At 36.3% G+C, this 24,441-nt stretch overlaps 1 protein-coding gene across 10 annotated transcripts in view; it reads right to left on the reverse strand.

Moving 5' to 3' along the window:
* Positions 1-24,441, reverse strand: part of QKI (QKI, KH domain containing, RNA binding) — a 115,773-nt gene that overhangs the window by 59,891 nt on the left and 31,441 nt on the right. For all 10 annotated transcript variants that reach the window (XM_014539779.1, XM_014539781.1, XM_014539774.1 and 7 more), the window contains exons 2-3: positions 24,042-24,184; positions 11,599-11,715 (exon numbers count right to left, since the gene is read on the reverse strand). In XM_014539779.1, the coding sequence (XP_014395265.1) occupies positions 11,599-11,715; positions 24,042-24,184 (260 nt within the window). The remainder of the gene's footprint in view (positions 1-11,598; positions 11,716-24,041; positions 24,185-24,441) is intronic.

The raw sequence follows: 24,441 nt of genomic DNA on the forward strand, positions 1-24,441 counted from the left end.
GGCGGGGAGGGGGGGGGGCATTTTAACACTGAAATTGCCAAAAAATAGCACAAATATGCAAACAACATAGCACAAAATAGACAATGAAAGGGACACTTATTCACAATATGAGAGCTGAAGAAAGAAAACTGGTGTCGCCTTATTCAACCTCAGCTGAGAACAAGAGTGTTTGGTGACTCAAATCATTCTGCTAATCTGAACATGTCCATAAATGACTGCGAAATCATGAGCCACACTTATTAATTTAGGAATTACTAATAAATTTTAGCAAGTAGGCGAATCTGTAAATATGAAATCTGCCAGTGTGTGCAAGTATATGTATATACATATACATGTATAAACAGAGACAAAGCACATACAGGGCTCAGAATTGTACAAATGTTTTTTAAAATGGCAAATCTGGGTGAAGAGTATACAGGAATTCATTGTAGCACTCTTACAACTTTTTTGGCCTGTGGACTGAAGGGTACTAGGTTCGATTCCAGCCAAGGGCATATGCCCAGGTTGCGAGCTAAATCCCCATAGGGGGTATGCAGGAGGCAGCCAATCAATGATTCTCTCTCATCATTGATGTTTCTATTTCTCTCTCCCTTCCTCTCTGAAATCAATAAAAATATATTTTAAAAATTAACATGTTTTAAAATAAAAACAACAACAATGTAATATTTTTAAACAGTGACCTTTCATAGCCAAAGGAGTAAATATAAAAATAAACTAGCACAGAATAGGATGGGTCACTAGGCTTATGAATTTTTCAGTCTAATAATTTTTCATTAATATGACTGAAATGGATAAGACCGTTCAGTCATATAAATAAAGGTGAAGGCCTGGGGAGAGAGTGGGAGCGGGGTGAGGAGGGGAATTGGTGGAAAAGGGGTCATCTGTAATACTTTTAATAAAGATAAATGCCAAAAAATATTTATGTATGAAAAACTTTCCAATCGAAGTTCCTTGATCAATTGATGCAGAATAATATAACATAAGCAACATTCCACTAGCAATTCTGTCAACAGAAAACTGAGCCCTTTAAAAAGAAAATTTGTTACAGACCACAAAACTGCAAGGTGCTCACATATTCCTTAACTAAACTGACTGCAATCCAATCAAGTCTTAATTTTAAAAGAATCATTAACAGCATCTAGTGATAAAATGGACTCTCCCTTTTCACTGAAACTCATGTCTCATTTCATTAGGCATGGGTAATTAACTCTTCTTGGTATTAGATCTGTGGCAGAGTAATTAGCTCAAGTTTTACAGGTTACTTAAAGTGCTACTTTACTAATGAAAACAAAGGTTTATTGTCAATGGGTACATCCTTTTACCCCTCAAAGAGTGTTTCGCAAAATTTAATAACTGCACTTTAAAATAAATAATAGTACAGTGTTTATTTCTAATCCTTCATATCTTTGTTAATCAATGTGGGCAGTGACTCTACTGTAAGTGTATGGAAACACTATCCAATCTGAAAAAACACTGAATTTTCATGAACTTGTAACCAAATGAACAAAAATGTCAATATTCTAACAAATTTTATTTTAAAAATATGCACAGCAAAAACAAGAGGGTGAGAAGAGTGGACAGAAGTAGAAGAGAGGACCCTGGGGCTAGTTTACAGTTCTGAGAACCCAGCAGATCATGTGACAAGCTGGTATTTCAACCATTCCAGCCAGTGCTGCTTGGCAGTGTAGCTTCCACGTATAGAAATCAGGATTGTGTGAGAAACAGTTACAGCATTCTAACTGGATAATTTTGCCTGTGACATAAAAAGTTCTAAATCGGTTTAAATTAACATATTTTAGGAATTCCATTTCTCTGATAAGAAATGTTATTAGATTTTACTTTTTTGAGATGGTCTTTTATTTCAGATCATTTGAAAAGCACTGATTTAAACTATTCCAGAAAAGTAGGCCTTCCTTTCACTTAAAAAACAACAACAAAACAAAACAACACAACAAAAGCAAATCAATCACTTGAGGTTGAATGAAATGTCATATCCCATTACACTGAAAAAGAAAGTCTCAAGTTACTTGGGAATGAGTTTATAGCTCCAGTAGGATGTCTTTAATACAGTGGGGCCTTGACTTACGAGTGTCCCAACTAACGAGTTTTGAGATACTAGCCATCTCTTGGCTGATTTTTTGCCTTGAGTTGCGAGCTAAAATTCGGGTTACAAGCCAGCTTCAGATACCCCACCGCTAGTTGGCCCTGCGAACTTCACAGTGAACGCCACAACATCAGCCCAGCATCACGTGTCATTGTAATGGTGAAAATTGATTTGACATATGAGTAATTTGAGTTACGAGCTCCGTCACGAAACAAATTAAACTCGTAAGTCAAGGCCCCACTGTACATAAATACTGTAATCAATACGTCAAAGGCTCTAAGGTTTAAGAGAATATATTTGTTTTGAATTTGAAGTAAAATTAAGATCAAAGAATTTAAGTTTCCAAGATAAAGATTTTATCTCAACACAAAGAACTTTCTAGACCAGTGGTCGGCAAATCGCAGCTTTCGAGCCACATGCGGCTCTTTGGCCCCTTGAGTGTGGCTCTTCCACAAAATACCACGTGCGGGCGCACACATACAGTGCGATTGAAACTTCGTGGCCCATGCGCAGAAGTCGGTTTTCGGAAAGGAGATAGATGAAACAAGTATACAAGACGAGTGTGGATGGGAGAGTTGGAAGGGGTCGACCTCAGCGAACGTATCTCAATCAGATTGAGGACGTTTTTAGCAAAGGCCAGCTTAGGAGTACCCTAATTAAGTTAATAACAATGTACCTACCTATATAGTTCACATTTAAAAAATTTGGCTCTCAAAAGAAATTTCAATCGTTGTACTGTTGATATTTGGCTCTGTTGACTAACGAGTTTGCCGACCACTGTTCTAGATAAAGCTAAGGCCTAGTCACTTGCCTGCGGCCTTCATTCAGTCTCTTCTGACTGCAAAGGAGGGGATGCGAGGGAGAAATAGAAAGGAGAGGGAAAGCCCACCAGTTTGGCTCAGTGGTTGGGCATCAACCTATAAACCAGGAGGTCATGGCTTCATTCCTGGTCAGAGCACAGGCCTGGGTTTTGGGCTGGATCCCTGGTAGGTGTGCAGGAGACAGTTGATCCATGATTCTCTCTCATCACTGATGTTTCTATCTCTTTCTCCCTCTCCCTTCCTCTCTCTGAAGTCAATTTAAAAAAAAAATAATAATAAAGTAGAGGAAAAAAACCATTCCTCATAGGGTTATAAGAGAATCAAGTCTTAATGCCTGGCCCAAGGCATAAATTATAGATGACTAACTTCTCTCCTACACTTCTATAATGATACTCGTTATGAACCACTCTCAGTAAAACTGAAGAATTTCTAAGTTCTGTGTTTCATATGAGGAATCCTAGCTGAAAAAAGGGTATGTAATCTAATAGAAAATCATATTACTTTTCCTCTTGAAAACATTTTAAATAGTAATTAGTATCTTAGGCCCAACTAGAAATTTATTATGATTATAATGTACCTTAAGCCCTGTTACAATAATACCATTTCAACTATGTCTAACCATTATTTTAAATGGGCTTGATGGGGAAAATAGCAACATATTGCAAGTAAATGACTAACTAGGAAACCAGAGATGGTTGCAATGTTCACAAGAGCAATGACCTTGTAACACACACACACACACACTCTCTGATGGAATAGATTCTAAAACAATGTCTTTAACATCTCATAAAACAGAAAAGTTTAAATCTGTTGGAGAATCTGTTAAATTGATTGCTCATGGTAATGCAAAATAAGAGCCCCTAGAAATAGGAATTTAGCCCTACCTAGCAAAATGACATATTGTGATAGCACTTCTAGAATTCTAACCAAAATATAATCTAGCAAATACAGGTAAAGATGTACATATGAAGCTATTCAAGGCAGCACTCTGCCTATGTTTAACAACAAAGCCTAGAATCAATTCAAATGTCCATTAACAGGGGAATGCTAAAATAATTCATGGTATATCCACACAATCAGATACGGTTAAGTTATTAAAAGGAATAAAACTATTTTTATATACTCCCAATTAAGTGATCTCAACAATATACCATTAAGTAAATATATACTCAGCAAGGTGTAGGAAAGTATAGAATACATAATGATCTATGAAAAAAGAGAAACTACACACATACAATACACAATTGTCATACTTCTGTAACTTTACATAAAAAAAAAAAAGAAATGGAAGCCTAAACCAAAAACTACATTAAAAATTTACACAAACGGCACAGGGGGAAATAAATAAAGCAACCAGAAATAAAAGCTAAACTTCTCTGAAAATTTCCTACATTATACGTTTGACTTGGAAACCATTGTAAATGTTACAAGTAATAGAATAATAATTTAAGCAATTCTTAAAACTGAAAACCAGGTGCAACAAATGAGCTTACCTGTGCCCATATGATGGCCTAACTTATACAACAACAGCTACTGTTTTCAAACACAGTAATTTGTCTCTCATGTGAAATACACCTCAAAGTGTAAGAGCTGCTGCCCTGGCTGGCGTGCTGGTTGGTTGGGCTTCCGTACACTAAGAGGCCCTGGGTCTGATTTCTGGTTGGGGCACAAACCTGGGTTGCAGGTTCCGTCCCTATCGATGTGTCCCTCTCCCACCCCCCCTCTCACCCTCTCTCTCAATTCAATTAAAGAAAAAACAACCAAAGAAAGTAACAAAAACTGCAGAAAATTTCCCCCTGACAGTGCTGTTGGCTAGTGTCCTTATTGTAATTCTGGCATGTTTTGTGTATTTTAGAATAAAGGAAATGAATCATTAGGAACCAGGATTTTCAGTGTGATGGAAAGACAACACAGTTAAAAAGATCACTTAAATAAAATACTGTGAACTTGGTTTCGAATAAGAATGAATGTGTAGAAATGTATCTATATTCCTGTGTGTGACTGTGTGTGTATGAATCTCCTCTCTCTGTGCTGAAAGGGTCTACAAATAATGAGCATAGCTACAGCCCCGAGTGCAACCTTTAAATGCTATTTCCACTAACAGTACCAAGGCTTCTTAAAGAAATGGCTGACTCTAGTTCTGGAGAAGAAATAGTAAAAGGCGAGCATGGACTATGGTAGTACTCCAGAAAGCAAAGTTACTAGCCACAACTACTACAACTGTGTCAAAAGGACTGAGGTGAACTGGAAGAGATGCCCACAGGTCAAACATCATAATTAGTTAAAAACATTAATTGCAAAGAACTGAAACACATCAAAACTGTTTCAATGCATTCAGAATGATACTCAAAAGAAAACATTCTTCTCACCTTTGCAGGGTTCCTAGGAACCAACTCTCTATTTTAAAACTAGTGAATAAGGAACTGAGCATTTATTCAGCCTTTCCTATGAAAGTAAATCTCGCTGGTGGGAATGAAGAAAACAGGATATAGCTATTTTGTAACTCCTTCTGAAAAAGAGCCTAAGAAACAATCACCAATGATTGCTAAAATCAGAGAGGAAACTGGATCTTATGTGCCAACACCACAACACTGCTTGTGAAATATTCTTCAGAAAGGGAGAAAATGAGGAAGGGAGGGCAGGAGATCTGACTGTGGGGAAAACTTCCTTACTACCATTTACAAGGAATACAGGGAACAGTGTTAAACACCACCACGAACATGCAATCAGCTCCGGACAAAGAGCTCAGCGCCTCTACAAATAAACTGCAAAGAGAAATGGGGCCGAGGGGGAGAATGACATTAAGAGCCCTATCAATCAACTGCTATGTCGTCTATAGCCCTCATTTGGACGCCATTCAAACAAACTTTTTTAAATGCACATTTATGAGACAGGAAGAAACTGAACACTGACTAGGTATTTGATGACATAAAGAAAATGTGATTAAAAAAACAAACACAATAACAAAGAGCCTTTCTATTTTAGATACTAATAAAATATTTACAAATGAAATTATGTTTGGAATTTACTCCCCAAATCATCTGGGGGAATAGAAGGGGGAGTGAGGGCACACATGGAAAGAGACAGGCAATGCTGACACTGGGTGATGAATAAATATTATTTAAAATTTACCATGATGAAAGTTTTTAAAACAAACTATACCTTTGCTAAAAGAAAACTAAGTATTCAGAGATAAATACAACAGGCTATTTGGAAACATGCTTATACTTGATGTTGTGTCATATTGATCATAGCCACTTTAGTATGTCCACCAAAAACTTGTGCTTCCTATCACCCAGCACAAAGTCTTAAGACATTCTAAAGCTCAACTATTTGGTGAATTGACACAGGACAGAATAGAGCTGCAGGAGAAAACGCTAATGATAAAGCATCATGTATAATATGATACACATCCGATAGCACATGTGAACATGCATATAACTTCATGAAGAAATATCTACAAGAAGACATACCAAAACAGTCAACAAGAGTAGCATCTAGAGCAGTGGTTCCCGGGGGGGCAATTTGAGAATGAGTTATTAACAGTAAATTTTTTGCATTTCTTATGGTTCTAGAGGCCTCATATACAGCATATAAATATATACTGTGATATATTTATGCATTTCAGTTCTCTATTGTGTTTTAAAACTATTTTTCATACCATTTCATTTTTTTTAAACAATTTCTTAGTGTTTTCTTCCTCAGTGCTTCAACTGCTATTTTTCATACCATTTCATATTTTTTTTTAACAATTTCTTAGTGTTTTCTTCCTCAGTGCTTCAACTGTTCATTCTTTTATTTTTCTCTTTCATGGATGCCATGTTCTTTAGAAGCTTGTTTAGACCAAGTTAATGGCCTTTTAGGCTTCCTCCATGTGAATAGGAGTTCACTTTTTGAATAAGAAGTGTATGTCACGGGGCGGGGGGATTCAGGATTTTAGAGATGCTTAGGTGGGGGATGGCCAAAAACAGGTTGGGAACCACTGATCTAGAGAGAAAGGATCAGGTACAGTTAATTTTTTTTCAGATCATTTGTACTTTTAAACTTTCCTAAAAATATCACGTATCAAAATAAATATTAACCATAAAAAATAGAAATGTGAGATATTTAAGAAAATGTGTAATATACATATATGAAAAATAGCATGTAAAATGATATTAAAAAGTCTACTTATGTTTACAATGATAAAATATGCCTTCTCTAACATTTTATAAATCATATTCCACAAAACAATGTACTTTCTCAAGAAGTTATAGAAACATCTCTTAAAAAAGAGACTCTATGGGTAAATATATTTAGGAAACAAATGTAAAGTTAAAAACTGAATTAAATTCAAAGCCCAAATCTCATGAGAATAATTTGTAGAGTTTGAGCGTCTCATGTGTTTGAATTTTGTGCAGTTGTTATTTAGAAACAAGGGGCTGGGTAAGTTACTTCTCCTCCTTACGCCTCCATGGCTGGAAGCGTAAAACTATCTTCTGAGGCTGCTGATGGTGTGAATAAGACACTACACACTGTGCAGCAGCAGCTACCATCTGGCACTGTGATTAGCAGCCCTGAAGGGCCATCTGACCCTCTGAGTGCACATTCCTTCACTTCAAGCACAGAGCTCTAACTGGAATTGCTGAGTCTCACTGGGAGTTTCCAGAAGACACAACATTTGACTGAACTGGCTTTAATCAACTGTACACATTTCACCCATCAACACCGTTGGCCAACACAGGCATGGCTTCTTAGCTTTTCCTGTTTATGACAGGGGGTCTCAGAAAACTAATGGATGTGGATAAGAAAAGTCTCCAAAGTGTTCCCGACGAAGACCATTCCTAAAGATTTCCAACGGTGTACTTCATTTACCACTGTAGTAACTGTTCTCCACAATAATTCATCCAGGATCTAATTGTGTACACATCAGTCTTCCATTCTAATGACCCATGTTTTCAGTTTTCATCTGCTACACTAGTTTCAACTAAAACCTGTTTTTTGAAGGTGACCATTCTTTCGACATTTTCCCACAGCCCTTCATGCGGCCCCTGCAAAAACTACACACACACACAAAAACCCTACAAAAAAAATCAATCGTATTCTGTCCTCAAAATTACTTCTCTAGCATCTCTAATCTGTTCAAGTATTTGTTTCCCATCAGTAAACAAGGGATTAAATCCTGTCTAAAGGAAGGATTTCTGAAAATAAAAAGAATGATGCACAGAAAATTTTCAAAATATATTATCACTGAGGGAATAAACAAAAAGCTTATTTGTGGTCCCAAAAAGGAACCACACTGACTTCATAGTTAAAGTTTAGAGGACTCAATATTTAAGTTCTTCTAATATTTCTTAGGTTGATTTCACTCTTAGAAATGGCTTATAATTAGAAGATTAGGTTCAAATTTTGACTGCTACCTTTTTGGCAGCTGACCTTTAGCAAATTACTCAACCACCTTGAGCCTCAGTTTCCTCACCTACAAAATGGAAATAATAAAACTCAGATCAATTCACTATGTGTAAAGTACTTAGAATAATTCATGATACAGAGTATACTATAATTCAAAAGGACTATCCATAAGACATTGGCTTCCACTTGCAGACCCCGTTACCATATACTTAATGACAGAGACAAGCCCAGTCCACCTGCTGAAGATGAGCAGTGCCCTATGTTGGCTGGCACAGACAAGCTTCCACGCCTCTCATGAAGTCTGACTGCAGTTCCTGCTCTTAAGTTCCATTTTATTCAAAATCAATGCTATTGTGGCCATCAATAATACTAAAGTAATATCAATCCAAGAGAATAAAGTTTGAAGTGGCATATTCATTCCATTGCTTCAAACCAGCAGCTTAGAAAGATACAGTACTATCTTCCCAACAGAATTAAAGCACATAGGGTTTATAATTTTCTCTATTTACAAAATATTTTATGGGGACCTGGAGTGTCAGGGCAGGAGGGCATCTATGCCTCCATGTATTACCTGAATGAAACATGTATTCCTTCCCAGATAGTTTTTTCCAGGTCCTACCATGTGGCAGGCATTCATCAAACACCAGAGAAATACTCCATAAATACTGAGTTTACCAGAGGAGTAAAGGATTTCATCTCCTTGTGACTCAGATCAATAAATAGCATTTCAATCATAAGAAATAAAATAGTATTTAATCTCTAGTTTTCTTCACTTGGCATAAATTGACATTTCTACAGGAAAAAAAAAAGTAGTCAATGAACTTTCCTTTGAAGTACCAGAAATATACCTCAACCAGGCTTCTTCTTTACATCAATACCTCTTTTTGTCTCCATCTGTTTGTCATTGTCTTTTTTCAAAATAACAGGCAACAAACAAATAGTAGTACTTTCCATTTTGACTTTACTATTATTAACATTTTTAACAGCTCAATAAATAAACTACAGCATAACCCAAGAAGATTTGGTTAATTTATTATGTGTAATCAATTTAAATTAAGATTATATAAAGCACTCCTAGTATTCTAAATCTATAAATTCTTCACAGAATTCACATACGCTAATACCGAACATATGGAAGCCATTCCAATTAACTTGATATGCCCAAGGTATGTTCACCTGTAGCTTTTAATAAAACTAAAAATGTAATCTATAGCCAATTTTTGGTGTCCAATTTTAATATTACCCTGCATGTACATTCTGTAAGCTTTAATAAATTTTAGTAGACAATAGTACAAATTAAAAATAAATAAAATGTGTGAATTTGCTTCTACTTGAGGTTAAGAACAAAGTAGACAAGACAGGATATGGACACACCAACCGGAGACACAGAATAGAAAAGCCATGAGAATATAGGACATTCAAAGGTCACAAAACAGCAAGTACTGTCATTTCCAGAGTTTAAAAAACTAAACCTATGAGTTTAAACACAAAATGTACTATCAAACAGTGCTAGCTAAACTTATTAAGAACAATGATTAACATCAATTGATCACTTACTATACACTGAAACACAGTTCCTAGTGTTTTAGAACTAATTGAACTCTCACAACCACCATAAGAGATAAGTGACATTACTAGTCCCACTTTACAAACCATGAAGAGATTAATCTGTCCAACAAAACCAAAGTGACAGAAACAGGATTCACACCTAAGTGATCTGGCTGCAGAACTCACTCTCCTAACCATTCTGTTCTTCTGCCAAAGAGAGCAGAAAATGCTTTTCAGGCTACAAGTTCAATCCTAGTTACACAGACTCATCGCGTCTCACTACACACTTGTAAGCTCTTGTCCACAATGTCTATGTGTGCACCAGTGCCATAAGCGCAGGACATTACTACAGAATTAACAGAAGCGGAGAAGAGGAAAAAAACATGTTTTGTTAACTGCCTGATAACAATAGCTTTTTAAACTAGCAGAAACAATCATCTTTTGGTGAAGATTTATTTGTCCTCAGTTGTCGAGGTTTCATCTCCTTGTGACCAGGCTACGAAAGTAGCACTACTTAATGCCAATGCAACCCTAAGTGCAAGTGTGGGAACCAAAACTGCATGGCAACACAAAAATGCATGTCACCTAATTGAATCAGAATCTAGAATCTAATACTTAAGATCCTAATAAAATGTTTTTAATACATCTAAATATACTGAAGAGGAACTCACAAGCTTGCCTCAAAGTATCTTTAAACTCAGATGACAAAAAAAAAAAGCTATAAGATTAAAAGATACTATCAGTGAGGATTTTTTTACCCCCAACTTTTTAGCTACTATTTTATCTACAGGGAGAAAAGAGTGATTGAGATTCGGTCAATGAGAGAGCTTAAACAAAACGAGGTGGGACGCTCAGAAAAGCAGTGTATCAGCATCCAGTGAGAATACCTTTTAGGTCTGGTGTTGGTTCCATGAGCTCCACAAAGCAATTCAATGCACATGCTGCAACATAAGCTGACCACAGGGGTCATTTGATAGCCCTCTCGAGGCAATATGTTAAAAAAAATCAAAACAACAAAAAACAACAACCCTTCCTAACAATAAGTTTAATCAATTGGCAATAAAACCTAGGTTATTTAAAAAAAAATAAGTCAAACATTTTTTACACAAATAAAAAGTCAAAAGTATTCACTCGACAAAAGGAAACTAGGCAAATAAAACCTCCTTAAAAACAGTATTTAAAGTAGATAGTTAGGTCTTTATTAATTAAACTAGAAAAACAAGAGGTAGAAAGAAAAACAAAAACCAGACACAATATACTTTAAAGTAAAATGTCTAGAAAACTTGTGATCAACACAGAATGTTGATGAAACCAAACTGAGGCTAGTTAAAAGCCTTCTTTTTCTGTTTACTAATTCTACAAATGATTTGACATACATGCAAACTTATTTATTTGACTGTTCTCATATAAATCTCAAACATTTTAGATTTCCCAAAGTTTTAGTTACATACTTTTATATATACAACATTACAGTTTGACTAATTCCCAAATTGGAAGCTCCTCGATTATAAAGACCAAAGTAAGTTAACAGACGGACTGAGTGATAATTTAGTTGGCTAAATGAAAAATGATAATTAGCAGGGCAAAATCATGACACCACCTTTAAAATGTTCATGCTTCTGACATGAAATAATGTGTAGTGCTTTATACACAAAAGACCTGATATTTTATTAGAATGCAAAAGTTTAATTAAATTATTCACAGAAAGACTTGCCTCCATTATTAAAAACTTACCTTCTTTTTATCCCTCATTGAGCCTTTGCCCCGGACCATAATTTTACATCCCGTTTCTGCTTCAAGCTGTTTAGCTGTAAGTCCTCTAGGTCCAAGGATTCTCCCAACAAAATTAAACTGGGGGGAAAAAAAGTCATCATACATTATTCTCTTGCTTGAATTTATAGATATTAAAATTATTTTAAAATATATATTTACTTGCTCAAATGAAATACTTTTTAATAGTAAGTTGAAATAAATTAAGAGTCCTTATAAATTTCTTGCCAAGTTTGGGGGAGGGGTGTTATAATAGCTCATTGTTTAGCAATAAATTTTCATATGTATTAATACAAATTATAAATTAGGAACAATACATTTGCCTGAAAAAGGTACTACACTGAACTGTCCATTAACATGTAATCTAAAGCAAAGCATATAACAAAATCTTAGATACCACACAAGAATGCGAATGTCTTTTACAAAACTCTGTAATGATGGTGTTCAGGGAACTGTTCATTATGTTAAATAATATTTGTTGTTGTTTTTTTAACTAAAATCCTTGGGGAAAATTCTTATTACTTATCTAACGAGCTATACTTTCTCTCAAGCAACTGTTCAGAGACCATATTTTTGGGCTGCCTGTCAGAACTCTACTCTGGTGGCCAAATTTGGATTCCACCCTGTACTAAACATTTAAGTCTTGAAAGTAAGTGCTTTTTCATCACATTCCTTACAAGTTTTATACCTATACACTTATTTTCTTTTTCCCATTTCTACCTTTAACTTATACTATTTTTGCAAGGAGGCTTAACTCTTTTCATGGACAGGGGAGTGATAAAAATAACTGCATAAATAAAGAATTAGCATCCCTCAACAGAAACTTCTAGCCTTCATATACAGAAGTTTATCTTTCAAAGGGAGAGTGGAGGAAGCAAGACATAGATTAACTCTGAAAACTGAAAAGTAAATTTTCCTCACTCACATATAGTCTGCATATGAGATAAAATACCATCACTTCCACAAAAATCCAAAGGTAATGATTCGTATGCATACAGCTTCCTATTTTTTCCTTGCTTATGAGCCACTGCTGGCATGTCATTACATAAAAGTCATATGCTAGAAGTCACTGCTCTCAAGGCTTAAGCTAGGGCACTTCTTCAGTCTTCTGTGCCTCAATGGCTCTTACTCTGCTCACTAAGTTGCTGACCAGCATCCCCACATCCTAAGTGACTCACAAATGAAAGATGGGTAGTGCATGAGGACAGCTGGAAGAAAGTCCTCTCTTCCCTCAGATTTTGATACAACTTTTTCCATCCGAGGTTGAGACTGTCCTCTAAGCACTTGATCTAGCTCTACAAGCTCCCCAATTCTGAAATGTGCCTGATCCACCTCTACATACTATCCCTTATCCGTACTAGTTCCCCAGCAGAGAGTACTTCACCTCTTTACCCGACCTAAAGCCCTGCACTCTCATCCACCTATCTGTTGCTCCCTTGAAGGTACCCCTTTTCCTCTTCTTGCCACTTTTAAGATTTCCTCTTCTGCTGGAACCATGGAATTAGAATTATATAGAAAAAGACTTCACCACAGCTAAATAATCCTTACAGTTATTACTTATTAATAAGCAATGTTTTAAAAGCAGTCAAAACCAACATATTACATCTATAACACAAAATTTTTGTAACCTTAAAAATGAACCAATCTTTATTACCCAAGAACAACAAAGCTCAAGTGTATTAAAGTGCATACCACTGGGATTCTAATACTGTAGAAACTGTCAAGGTCATCCTCAGAATATTGTAAGCAGAGAATGAAAAAATTAATCATAGCAGCTGCTTTGTCTACTGCAGCCAATTTAATATCATTTGCCTTGCATTAAAATTCATTGTGTTGATTTATCATGCTAGTTCTGCAGCTTCATGCAATTAAAACAATGTCACAACACATTCAAAAATAATAATTTCATACAGCCGGGGCTAACTGCAACTTTAAACACCCAAAGAAGAACAAGAGAGAAAAAAGACATTCATTAACCCTACATTTTAAGTACAGACCTTTCCATGACTCAACTACATTTATGCCTAAAGAAGAGGTTAACAACAATTATGTCTAATGTTATTCACTGATGCTCACTTCATTTTAAATAAAATTAATAGATTTCTACCAATGACAATATAAAGAAGCATTTATGGTAAGTTTTTCCATTAACCTTTTAAGATATCTACAATTAAGATAAAACTTCCTGTGACAGGCTATCAAAACAGGTAACTAATAAAAAAATGAATCACCAAAAGCATTTCAGTGAAACACTTTTAAGAAATGTTAAAGAGTAACTTCTGCTTAAAACTTTGGAATATTCTATAAAAATATGCATTTCTTTGGGTTATTTTCTACAGATTAGTAATGTTTCTAAATAGTGTCTAGTATTTCTAAAGTGAATTTTAGTTAGATACCTTACAAACCTTACATTGTATCACTTAAGTGACATAACAGGTGTGAAACACACACATGTATATTTGTTGATGAAGCCTTTTACTTTAGCAAATGAGAAAAAAAAAAAAAAATGAACCACTTCAAGTGTAATCAACACCAGCGAGCCTATCTTATGGAAGTGTGTAAGATGAGAGAAGAGTTATGACTATTTAGCAGTACCGCAGGTCCTCAAATAACATCATCTTGTTCAATGTTGTTTCTCTGTAACATTGATGAGATACCTTAGGAACTTAACACTTTTTTATATCAATTAACCTATGGTAAAAATTGGTTTCATTATTCCTTATTTTGCTTAAAGTCACAGAACCTATGGATAACATTAAGTGAGGACTATTCAACTGTTTTTAATTAAAAGTACCAGAATGAATATATCAAAATGTCTTCATCTGGGGGAGACAAATGTCTTATTCCTTTTCTACCTTCAAATTAATTCTAGATAAGCAACCAAATATGTCTTCTTATGCTACCTAATAATTAGTATAGGAATCATTTTGCAAAACTGTTCACATATGTGAACTTTATACACATCTTCTGTTGGCTATGCAAGAAGAGGCACTTTCACCAGCAGCTTAAAGAGGGAAAACAGTAACCAGTAATAACCAGAACCAGACATCTGTGAATTTAGAGATCCTAAATCATGACAAATCATCTTTTGAGTATAAACATAATTGGGAAAGAATCTAAAACCATTTTTTTTTAAAATCAGGTGAATAAGAAAATATCCTCTAGTCTAGAAGCTATATAACAAGTCTTTGGGGAAAAATTACCTAGACAACTAAAATAAAAATATGAGGCAATAAAAGCCAACAAGAGTTTTATGACATAAGTATATGACAATATATATGACAGTTCAAGATACAAACTCTTATTACACACAAAACCCTTTAAAAGATTCTAAACTTCTTTTCAAACCTTTATTTTGCTACCACCTTTCTGTTCAGACACATAAGCAATTCACTGTTCTCTAAAAATGGCAGGTACTTTGAAATTTTCTCTGTAACACCTTCTTCTATCCTTCCTTCTCACCAACCATGTCAAATGTCTCTCATTACACAATACTGAGCTCACGTTTCTTCTGTGATTTCCTTGTTATTCTCACCTCTAGACCAGTGGTCGCCAACCTTTCGGACCTCACAGATCATCAGTGGTCCGCGGACCACCGGTTGGCGAGCTCTGCTCTAGACAGTTGTACTTTTTCTTCTCCTCCTCCACAGTGACCATCTCAGAGTGCTTTGTAACCAGCCTCAATGAGCCCCTATCACATGGAATGCCATGATCTGTGGCAGGCCATTCCCAAGTCAGGAACCAGCACCTGATTTTTTAATTTATTTTTACACTTCAAGAAACTAATACTTGTTCAAATTGTTGAATGATACAACTTAAAAAATGTCCACAGAAATCATAAGTTTTTTTTTCATCCACTAGTAATAAATCACTCACTAATAAGTCATATGCAGCACAAGAACTCTTAATACATTTCAGAAATTTCTCAAATGGTTAAGCCTGGTTGACTGATCTCAGGATAAATTCCAAATGACAGATAATGTCATAAAAACAAAACTATGATTTCCACTTTCTATTTCAATACAGAAATATCATGAGTGCAAAGACCATGTCACTCTCTATTTCTTAGGTGTTGAGTATGTAGAAGTATGTTTTATTAATGAGTGTTCTGGTATGAGCCAGGTTCGAATGCTTGGCAACTCTACATGCATTAAGTCCCTTAATGAGGGTAACCCTGGAAGGCAGTTACCATTATAGTCTATATTTAATACATGACAGGTTACAAAAGTAGCCCAAATCCTAGAACACCTAGATTAATCAGCATAGTATAATGCCTTTCTCCTAAAGACCTTAAACATATACCCTGGTCGCATCAGAACTCACATTCAGTTTTCTCATTCTTGTTGCTCATTCAAAATGTTTAGTAGAACGCTTATAAAAACTTTTGCCTGGCCTCCTGCAGCCGATCAAATGATTTTCTCTCATCACTGATGTTCCTATTTCTCTTAGAAAAAAGAACTAGAAAAAAAAAACAACCCTCTTCAGATTCAGTTATTGTTTTTGTAATGTCTTCTTCACCTACATCCCATAACATATCATTACACTATTTCTATGTAACCACACCATGCCATTCTCAGTATTTTCATCTGTCTTTATGGATTGGGATCACTGTCTTCATAAGCATCATATACATCCTTTTTATCTTAATTGAGCCATTTATATGAATATTCCAATGACAAATATGTATAACTTCAAAAAAGAGAAAGGAGAATATGATTATTTAATTCAAGATTGAGCTTACAAGTGTCACCTCAGACCCAGAATATAAGTCAAGGAGATGAAATATGTGTTCTGACCATTCATTAAATAGTGCGTAAGCTCTCTGAAATTGATTTCCTAAGTTTTGCTGCATAAATATTACCTGCCTCACACATTGCTACAAAATTAATTCAGCTCTGAAAGTGATATGTTTTGGGCACAAATTTTAGTCCTACCTGACCTCCTGATAACTGTCTTATGTTACCCTCGTTCAATACAACTCAGTTTTCAGTGGCTTTTAACTAAATGACATTCTGTTACTATGGTATGCTTATCATCTCTTCCTCTTGATTCCTCTACAATGTTAATTATAAAACCATCTTCTTCTATATCCTCTATTCTCAATGAACAGCACCATCAGTAAGGCCCTCTCTCATTCTTAGCCTCCACAGGTAACAGACTAGGAAATCTTAAGATTTTCATTAATCTGTCCCCTTTTCTTCATTTCAACTGCCACTGCCTTAGATTAGGCCCTGTAGCTATAACGGTACCATGAGAGCAAGGATTATGTCTCTTATTCCGGTGCCAGGTGCCTACCATAGGCCACACACAACCTTCTGGAAGAATGACACCAACATTATACTGGTTTATACTCAGATCTCTTCTTTAGCCTTCATGATCCTAATAAATTTGCAAATTTATTTTTCTTTTTATCTATCCTTAAAAATTGCAAATCTATACTGCTTTAAATAGCCATACAAATAAAAAAGAAACTAATCAAAACGATCACTGTTCTATAATTTCAAACAATAAAACAGACACATTTTAAGCTCAATAAATTCCTTACCAATTAATGAAGAAAAATTATTATGCCAATGTGAAACAGAGAGATGGACAGACTTATGCTAGGGAGGCTGTTTAACGCTATTGTTCTTGGACTTGGGAAAAGCAGTTTTCTACAGGAGTCAAAACTAGATTTCAGAAGTCCCTAATCTATACATAAACTCTTTTGTTCTAAAGAGTTGGGTTTATTATTAAGACATACAATATACTTTCCCAAAGAAATAAGTAACTATATTTAGTTCAAAAGATTCTCATTTAGAAGTTTGATTTCAATGTCTCTAGGGTGCACTGAGGCAGGTTCTATCAAAAACTACGGTAGTTGTCTGCTCACCAAATTCAAACCAAGAAAAGGCATAAATGATGAGTTTTTCACTCACAAAATAAATGTAGGTCACCTAATATAAGCGGCACCAAGATGGGTGGTCAACTTAAGAGTGGTATCACCTTCCCGTGACACTGCCAGTGCCGGAGGGCGGAGGCTCAGAGGAGAACGACTGTCAGTGCCGCAGACACTGCTCGCTCGGATGGGCCAAGAGCAGACCAGCACCTCTCCCTTCCCCTGAATATCCAACAAACACTCAATGTTTCCAAAATATAAACAGCAATGAGAACAGGTTTCTCTCCACGTTTGTATCATATTACTTTTGTTATTTCAGTGAGAATCTGAAAGATACGGGTGTGAGATACCTGGGACTAGGTATCTAACTGATTTATAGATCTTTTACAACAGTAATTTTAACAGAGCAGATCTTAGCAAACTTTTTGGATAGAAAAATCAGACATAATTGTATCTCAACTGAGGCTGAAAACACTTGCTTATAAGCAATAATTTTTCCCTAAAAACTAACCTCATCTTTTAATTTGTCCTTCTGAATGCTAGCTTTTTAAATATTAAAATATATTACTTTAAAAAGAAAGTATCAGCATTTAAGACTCTGAGAAGGCTTATTATTCTTAACATTATTAAACTTTGAAGGCTCTCAATACATTTTTGCAGAGTGATATAAAAAGTAAACTTCAAAACCAAAACCAAAAGTAATGAAAATGACCTTCACTAAATTCATCTGCCAATTTGCAGGTGACAATCTTTAAAAACGGGAAAAAAAAACCCCCAAAAAACAAAAAACAGCAATAAACCTATACTAATTCAGAAGCTATAACTAGCCAAATTTTCTCTGCAAACCCAGGAAAACCCTTTTAAAGGGAATATAAAACTCTTGCTCCACTATTAACAAAGAGTATTATTATGAGACAACAGTACTGTGAATAACATTATAAATCTATATTACTACAGTTGCCACGCTTGGATCCTATAAGCTTGAAAAAGACTTGAACAGAAATTTATCCAACTTATAAACCTTTGACAATGCATGTCATCATAATAGCCTAGATCCAACACATACCTTTCAAGGCTAAAATCATTCAAAATTAAAACCCACTTTACAAACATCAGAAAAGACAGATATCTTCATATAAAATCTGAGAAAAGTCTCACTACAATTTCATCATATCACATCCCAAGCAAACAGTTTAGCAATCTAATCTGTTCATGCATACACAGAACAACTAATATCTAATAGCTAGACCTTGCCATATTTGAAACTTATCTACCACTCTGGTAGACCCTATAAAACAATTACTCAATAATTCAAAATTGATAACTAGGAACATTTAATGACAGAATTATTACTGGCTCATTGAAATATAACATCTTTACTTATATCAGTCAGAGTTAAATCCATTCACACACTGCTTATAAGCACTCCATGGACACAAACAAGTCCTTAATAACTTAAGGGGCCAAACTATCGTTTGATGGCCTATGTATAACTTTCATCTTCATTCGTGTCTGTCACTTTATGAATGTATGATAAACTTAAGTATTAAATGATTTAATGCAATATCTTTTATCTTTCATATAAGACTGTGGGCTCTTTCAAGGGTAGGATTTCTTTTCTTATTCACTCACGGGAACCATATTGAGTGCTCTATCAGATGCCATACGTTTGTTATCTTGATGCCTCCAAACAGTTCTGAGCCAGACCTTCTAATTTCATAGACAAGAACACAGACACTAGAAAAGGAACATGTGCTCAAAGCCAAAGGGACAGGCTCGATTATTCTCACAAACATCTGCCCCACTTCCTTCTCACTGCGGCCAGGGGACCTGATGATGCTGTTTCTCATCTCAGCACTCCCGACATCTCAGGCAGGCTAATTCTTTGTGGCGGGAGGCTGTTCTGTGAATTGTAGGATGTTTAGCAGCATAACTGGCCTCTACCCACTAGATGCCACTAGTAACCCCTCCAAGTTTTGCCAAACAAAAATATTTCCAGACATCGCCAAATGTTCCAGAGGGGCCAAACCTACCTAGCTGACAACTGCTGAGCTAAGAGAATGTTAATAGATGGGACAAGAGCAGAAGCCTTACACGTGCTTAAGCAATTTGGCTCGTCTCCGGCACTCCAGTGACCTGCCATGAACTGCTGCCACTTGGAGCTGAGTCCAACAGGAACACCCACCAGCAACCAGCCTAGATCAAGGCCTAGATAACCTCGGCTCAGCCTCATCAGCAGAGCCTTAGCCAACATACAGTACACACTCAAGAGCACAGAAACCAATTTGTGTTATTTTAGGGCACTGTGTTTTAGGATAGCCTGTTATGGAGCATTATTGTGGCACCTGTTGACAAATAACACCAGTAAGGGGGTAAGTCAGGATTCTAAATCTAGGCCTGTCTAGCTCAAAAACCCACTATTATCTCCACTATGTTAAGCTTTCTCAATTGAATTAATATCCCCACCCCCAGGATGTGATTGGTACACACTAGAGTACGTTTTCAATGGGCTACTGATACCACCTTCTCATTCCCACATCAAGCCTCTGATTAAAAAACACTGTGAAGGACATTATACGTACTACTACCTCCTTTCTGAAACACTGAATCTAAAGCTTTCTTCTCCTGTCACCCCAGAGCTATACACAGCCAAGCCCACAACCAGAGCTCCAAATGAACACTGCCATAAACAAGGTGCTATGTGCAGATGCGTAAGTTTCTTTTAAAGATTTACCAATATTTCAAAGAATGAGGCTGTCACAAAGATATGCACAAAAAATATTTATTGTCCATCTGACATTACCAGGTAGGTAAATGGAGATATGAAAATATACAAAATCCCCACCGTCAAGGAGCTCACATTCTGGTAACACTTACACAGTATACAGGCATCTTCCAAATGCTTTTCATGCATAAACTCATCTCTAACTCTTCATAACCCCATGGAAGAGTAGCCCTATTACTATCTCCATTACAGAGGTAAGGAAAATGAGGACCTGAAATGGTAAGTAATTTGCCCAAAGTCAGAAAACAAATAGCAGAGCCAGCCAGAGATCTTGGTCTGAGTCCGAACTTTTGACAACTATGCAGCACTGCCCCTTTGAAACTTTAATAATAATAATACAAGCATTTTTAATCAAGTGGAATGAATTCACTCACAAAGTCAAGCTTATATACAAATGGGGGAGCATATGTGATGACCTCTAAGATTTAAGTGGCCAATATCTAATTCATAATTCTGAAATAAATCTTTTCCCACACTGCCAAAATCTGACAGACTCCCTTGTTTTATTTGATATTTATATTTTTTAGAGGTGAGATAAAGTTCCTAATATATACCACAAAACAGTACTACTCTTTTGGTGTGTATTAATAACCCCAAAGAAGAAAAGCTCAAAAACTACATGCAGATCCCAATTTTGCCAAACTCAATTTTTTTTTTTTAGAATAGTTTATTGATTTTTAGAGAGAGAGGAAGAGAGAAGTGAGAAACATTGATGTGAAAGTGTAACAGTGATAGGCTGCCTCCTGCACACCTCCTCCCGGGGATGGAGGCGCAACCGGTCCGTGCCCAGACTGGGAATACAACCAAGCAACCTTCCGGTGCACTGGATGATGCCCAACCAACTGAGCCACACTGGCCACGGCCAAACTTAAATTCTTTTAACAAATTTAAAATCAAGGTATTAAAAAAAGTTACCTGGAGAACCAAAATAGCTTTATATTAATAAACTTTTTCTCCTATGAATTATAACTAATTTTCTCATTTAAATTGCTTTGTTAAAATAGACATTTTGAGGTGCTAAGAGTTGTCTATAACTCATATACCCACCTATTTGACATGCTTATACCTGGATATCTGACTTCAAACTCAACATCTCTAAATCGGAACTGCTGAACCCCCACCTCCTTAACCTGTTCCTCTTCAGTCTTTCCTAGCTCAGGAATTGGCAATTCCTGTAACTCCAACTGGTCAAAACCTTTGAGCTACTCATGACTTTCCTTCACACCCCATTATTCAATCAACAAGTCCTATTGGCTTTAAGTTAACAATCTATGTAGGATCCAAGCATTTCTAAATTCTCTTGTTCAAGTTCCCTCCTGTTCCCTAGTTAGTCTCCTTGCTGCCACCATCACCCAAAGGCCTTTCTCCACACAGCAGCCAGAATGAATCTATTAAAAGCCAACCAAGTTCATTCACTCCTTGGCTCAAAACATCTGGATGTCTTCTCCTTTTACTCAGGATAGTAGCTGACATCCCTACTGGAGCCCTCAGCCCCTACATAATATGTATGGCCCCTCTGCGTACTCTGTAACCTCATATCTTACCACCCTTCCCAACATGCTATGGCCAATGAGTCACTGCACTTGCTCACTCTGTCTGGAATGTTCTCCCCCAAGGTGATGTTCATGCCCACTCCCCCATTTTTTACTATAAACACATCCTCACCATGGATCTGCTTACCCCACTTTATTTTTCTCCACAGCACTGACTGCACCTGAAGTAAATATTCATTTGCTTACTGTCTGTCTCTGTGAATGCAATGCCTGTTTCACAAAAGCAGAGACATTGTTTAGTTTGCCCTCTACCTGCCTCCTGGAAAAAGCCCGGCAAAAGGGCCACATGTCATCACCTGTCTGCTTGGCTTATCCACCTTCTGACGATATAAAGTGAGAGCAGTGCTGCTCACACTTGAATGCATCAGAGTCCTCTATGGGGCTGGAAGGCAGACTGCTGGGGTTCCCCCCACCAGGGTTTCTGATTCAACTAGATACCATAGTCCTAGAACCACATTTTAAGAACCACTCATCTAGACAATGTTATGAAACCCCCCCCTTTTTTTTTAAAGAAAAATGAGGACCAAGCAGATCAAGGTTATATGCTCTAACAAGGTCTTAAAAGAATTCTATGTTAATGACTAAACAAGCAGATGAGAAGGCTGACCCCTTTTAGGAGACAATAAAATGCCAACTAATAGTTGACTTCAGTTGAGACAGCTGCCCAAATCACAATTTCTCATCTCTAGGAATCATTCCAATAACTAGGGTATGTCCCTAATCATGGCAGATTGGCCCAAAACACATTCTCTAAGAATCTAAAGTAAGATAAAGTCTGGAAGGCACTGATTCCAAATTATGTTAAGAGTAAGGCTTGCAACAGAGAAGGTCCACAGTCTTCCTAAAATTCTCATAGCTGCCCTGATTACGTCCGAATCCTTTTTACTACACCCAATTATCTCCCAAATTCTTTCTTTGCCTACGTTATCAATAATTTTTGTATATTTGCAACCAAAATTACTTATAAAAACAGTAAATGTGCTAAATTTATAACAAATTGTATTGGAAAAGCAAATTGTGAAATATCAAAGCTTTTTTCCATTATTCCAACTTACGACACTCTAGATTAGTATATTGTAAATATAACCACTGAATTTTAAGAGTACACTACACATCATAATTTCTGACCTTATACTGCCAACTCTTTCTCGTATTTCAGAAAAGTCTATAAAACCTAGCAAAAAGCCACCAATTTGCCTTTATTTAATCAATAGGCAGTTAATGCCTATTATGTCCAATATCATGCACACCTGCAACAGCAATTAATAACAAAAACAGGTTCCTGAGTTAAGGACCTTTAAATACCTTGCTGGGTAGAGAAAGAAAAATAAGAAAAATATCAGCTAATAAAAGCTATTTCAGAGAAAGAAACTGAATGTGAAACAATGAGCAACCAGATTGCTTCTAGATCGGATGCTCAGGAGAGGCCTCTCTGAAGTGACATTTAAGCTAAAACCTTAACGACAAGAAGAAGCCGGCCAGTAGCCATCAGTGTACAGCTCACAGAAAGGTGTCAGGCTGGGAACAGGCTCAACTTGTTCGAAGAGTCAAGGTAACTACAGAGTGTATTGAAAAAGAGGGAGTCATTTACAGTAAGGCCAAAAAGATAGAAAGGACCATACCAAGTAGGGCTTTGTAACAAAAGGCAAAGAGTTTGGAGCTATTTATAAATGAACTGTACAGAACAAGGAGGCTATCTGCAACAAAATGCTTATAGAGAATAGTTGAGCAAGGGATTAAAAAGAACAAAAAATAAGTTGCAAACAGTTGTTATCATAGAAATTTTAGAGCCGAACAGACTCTTAGCTGTCATATGGTCCAAACTCACATTTTACTGAAAAGACAATGTGGCCCAGGCTGTGGCTTCTTTGAGGTCAGGTCACAGATGAGCTGTGAGTTGTACTTAGTGCTCTCAAACATTCAGGCCAAAGCTCTTTACATAACTCTTGCCTTGATTTGAAATCTAAAACTAAGTCTTTACCATGTGCATTTCCAAAAGTGACCTAGCAGCATTCAGATGAAAACATACTTAGAATTTTTTAAAGTTATCCATGCCAAATTAGTCACATCTCTAGTCCTCTCATGAAATTATTTCAAAATGGCTGACAATGCTAAAGTGTTTACCATCAAATATACTGCATTCCAAAGTATGTACACAGAAAAAATATTGAATAAAACAAAACATACTTACATCTGGGTATTCTTTTACAGGCACATAAAGTTTCTCTTGTAACTGAACAATAGGTCCCACAGCATCAGGCAATTCCGCACTCCTCTTCTCTGCACTGCCATTTAATGTGTCATTGTACATGTCTTTCCGTACTCTGCTAATTTCTGTTAAAAGTAAAAATTTTAAATGAGTTAGACGAAAATATTCTTGCTAGTCCAGGAAAGAAAAGGGGGCAGGGGGATTTCACTGGTAAAATGTTAAAATTCAAAGAAGTAAAGAACTGTTGACCTATTCTACCATTCTCTAGATCAGGGGTGGGCAACCCCTGGCACGCGTGCCAAACATGGCACGCCAGTAACTTCTGCTGGCACGCGAAACCCTCTCTTATAATCTTCCATTTACAATTTTTTTCTAATATCGA

This window comes from Myotis brandtii, unplaced genomic scaffold, assembly GCF_000412655.1.
Source record: "Myotis brandtii unplaced genomic scaffold, ASM41265v1 scaffold229, whole genome shotgun sequence".
NCBI classification, from domain to species: domain Eukaryota; kingdom Metazoa; phylum Chordata; class Mammalia; order Chiroptera; family Vespertilionidae; genus Myotis; species Myotis brandtii.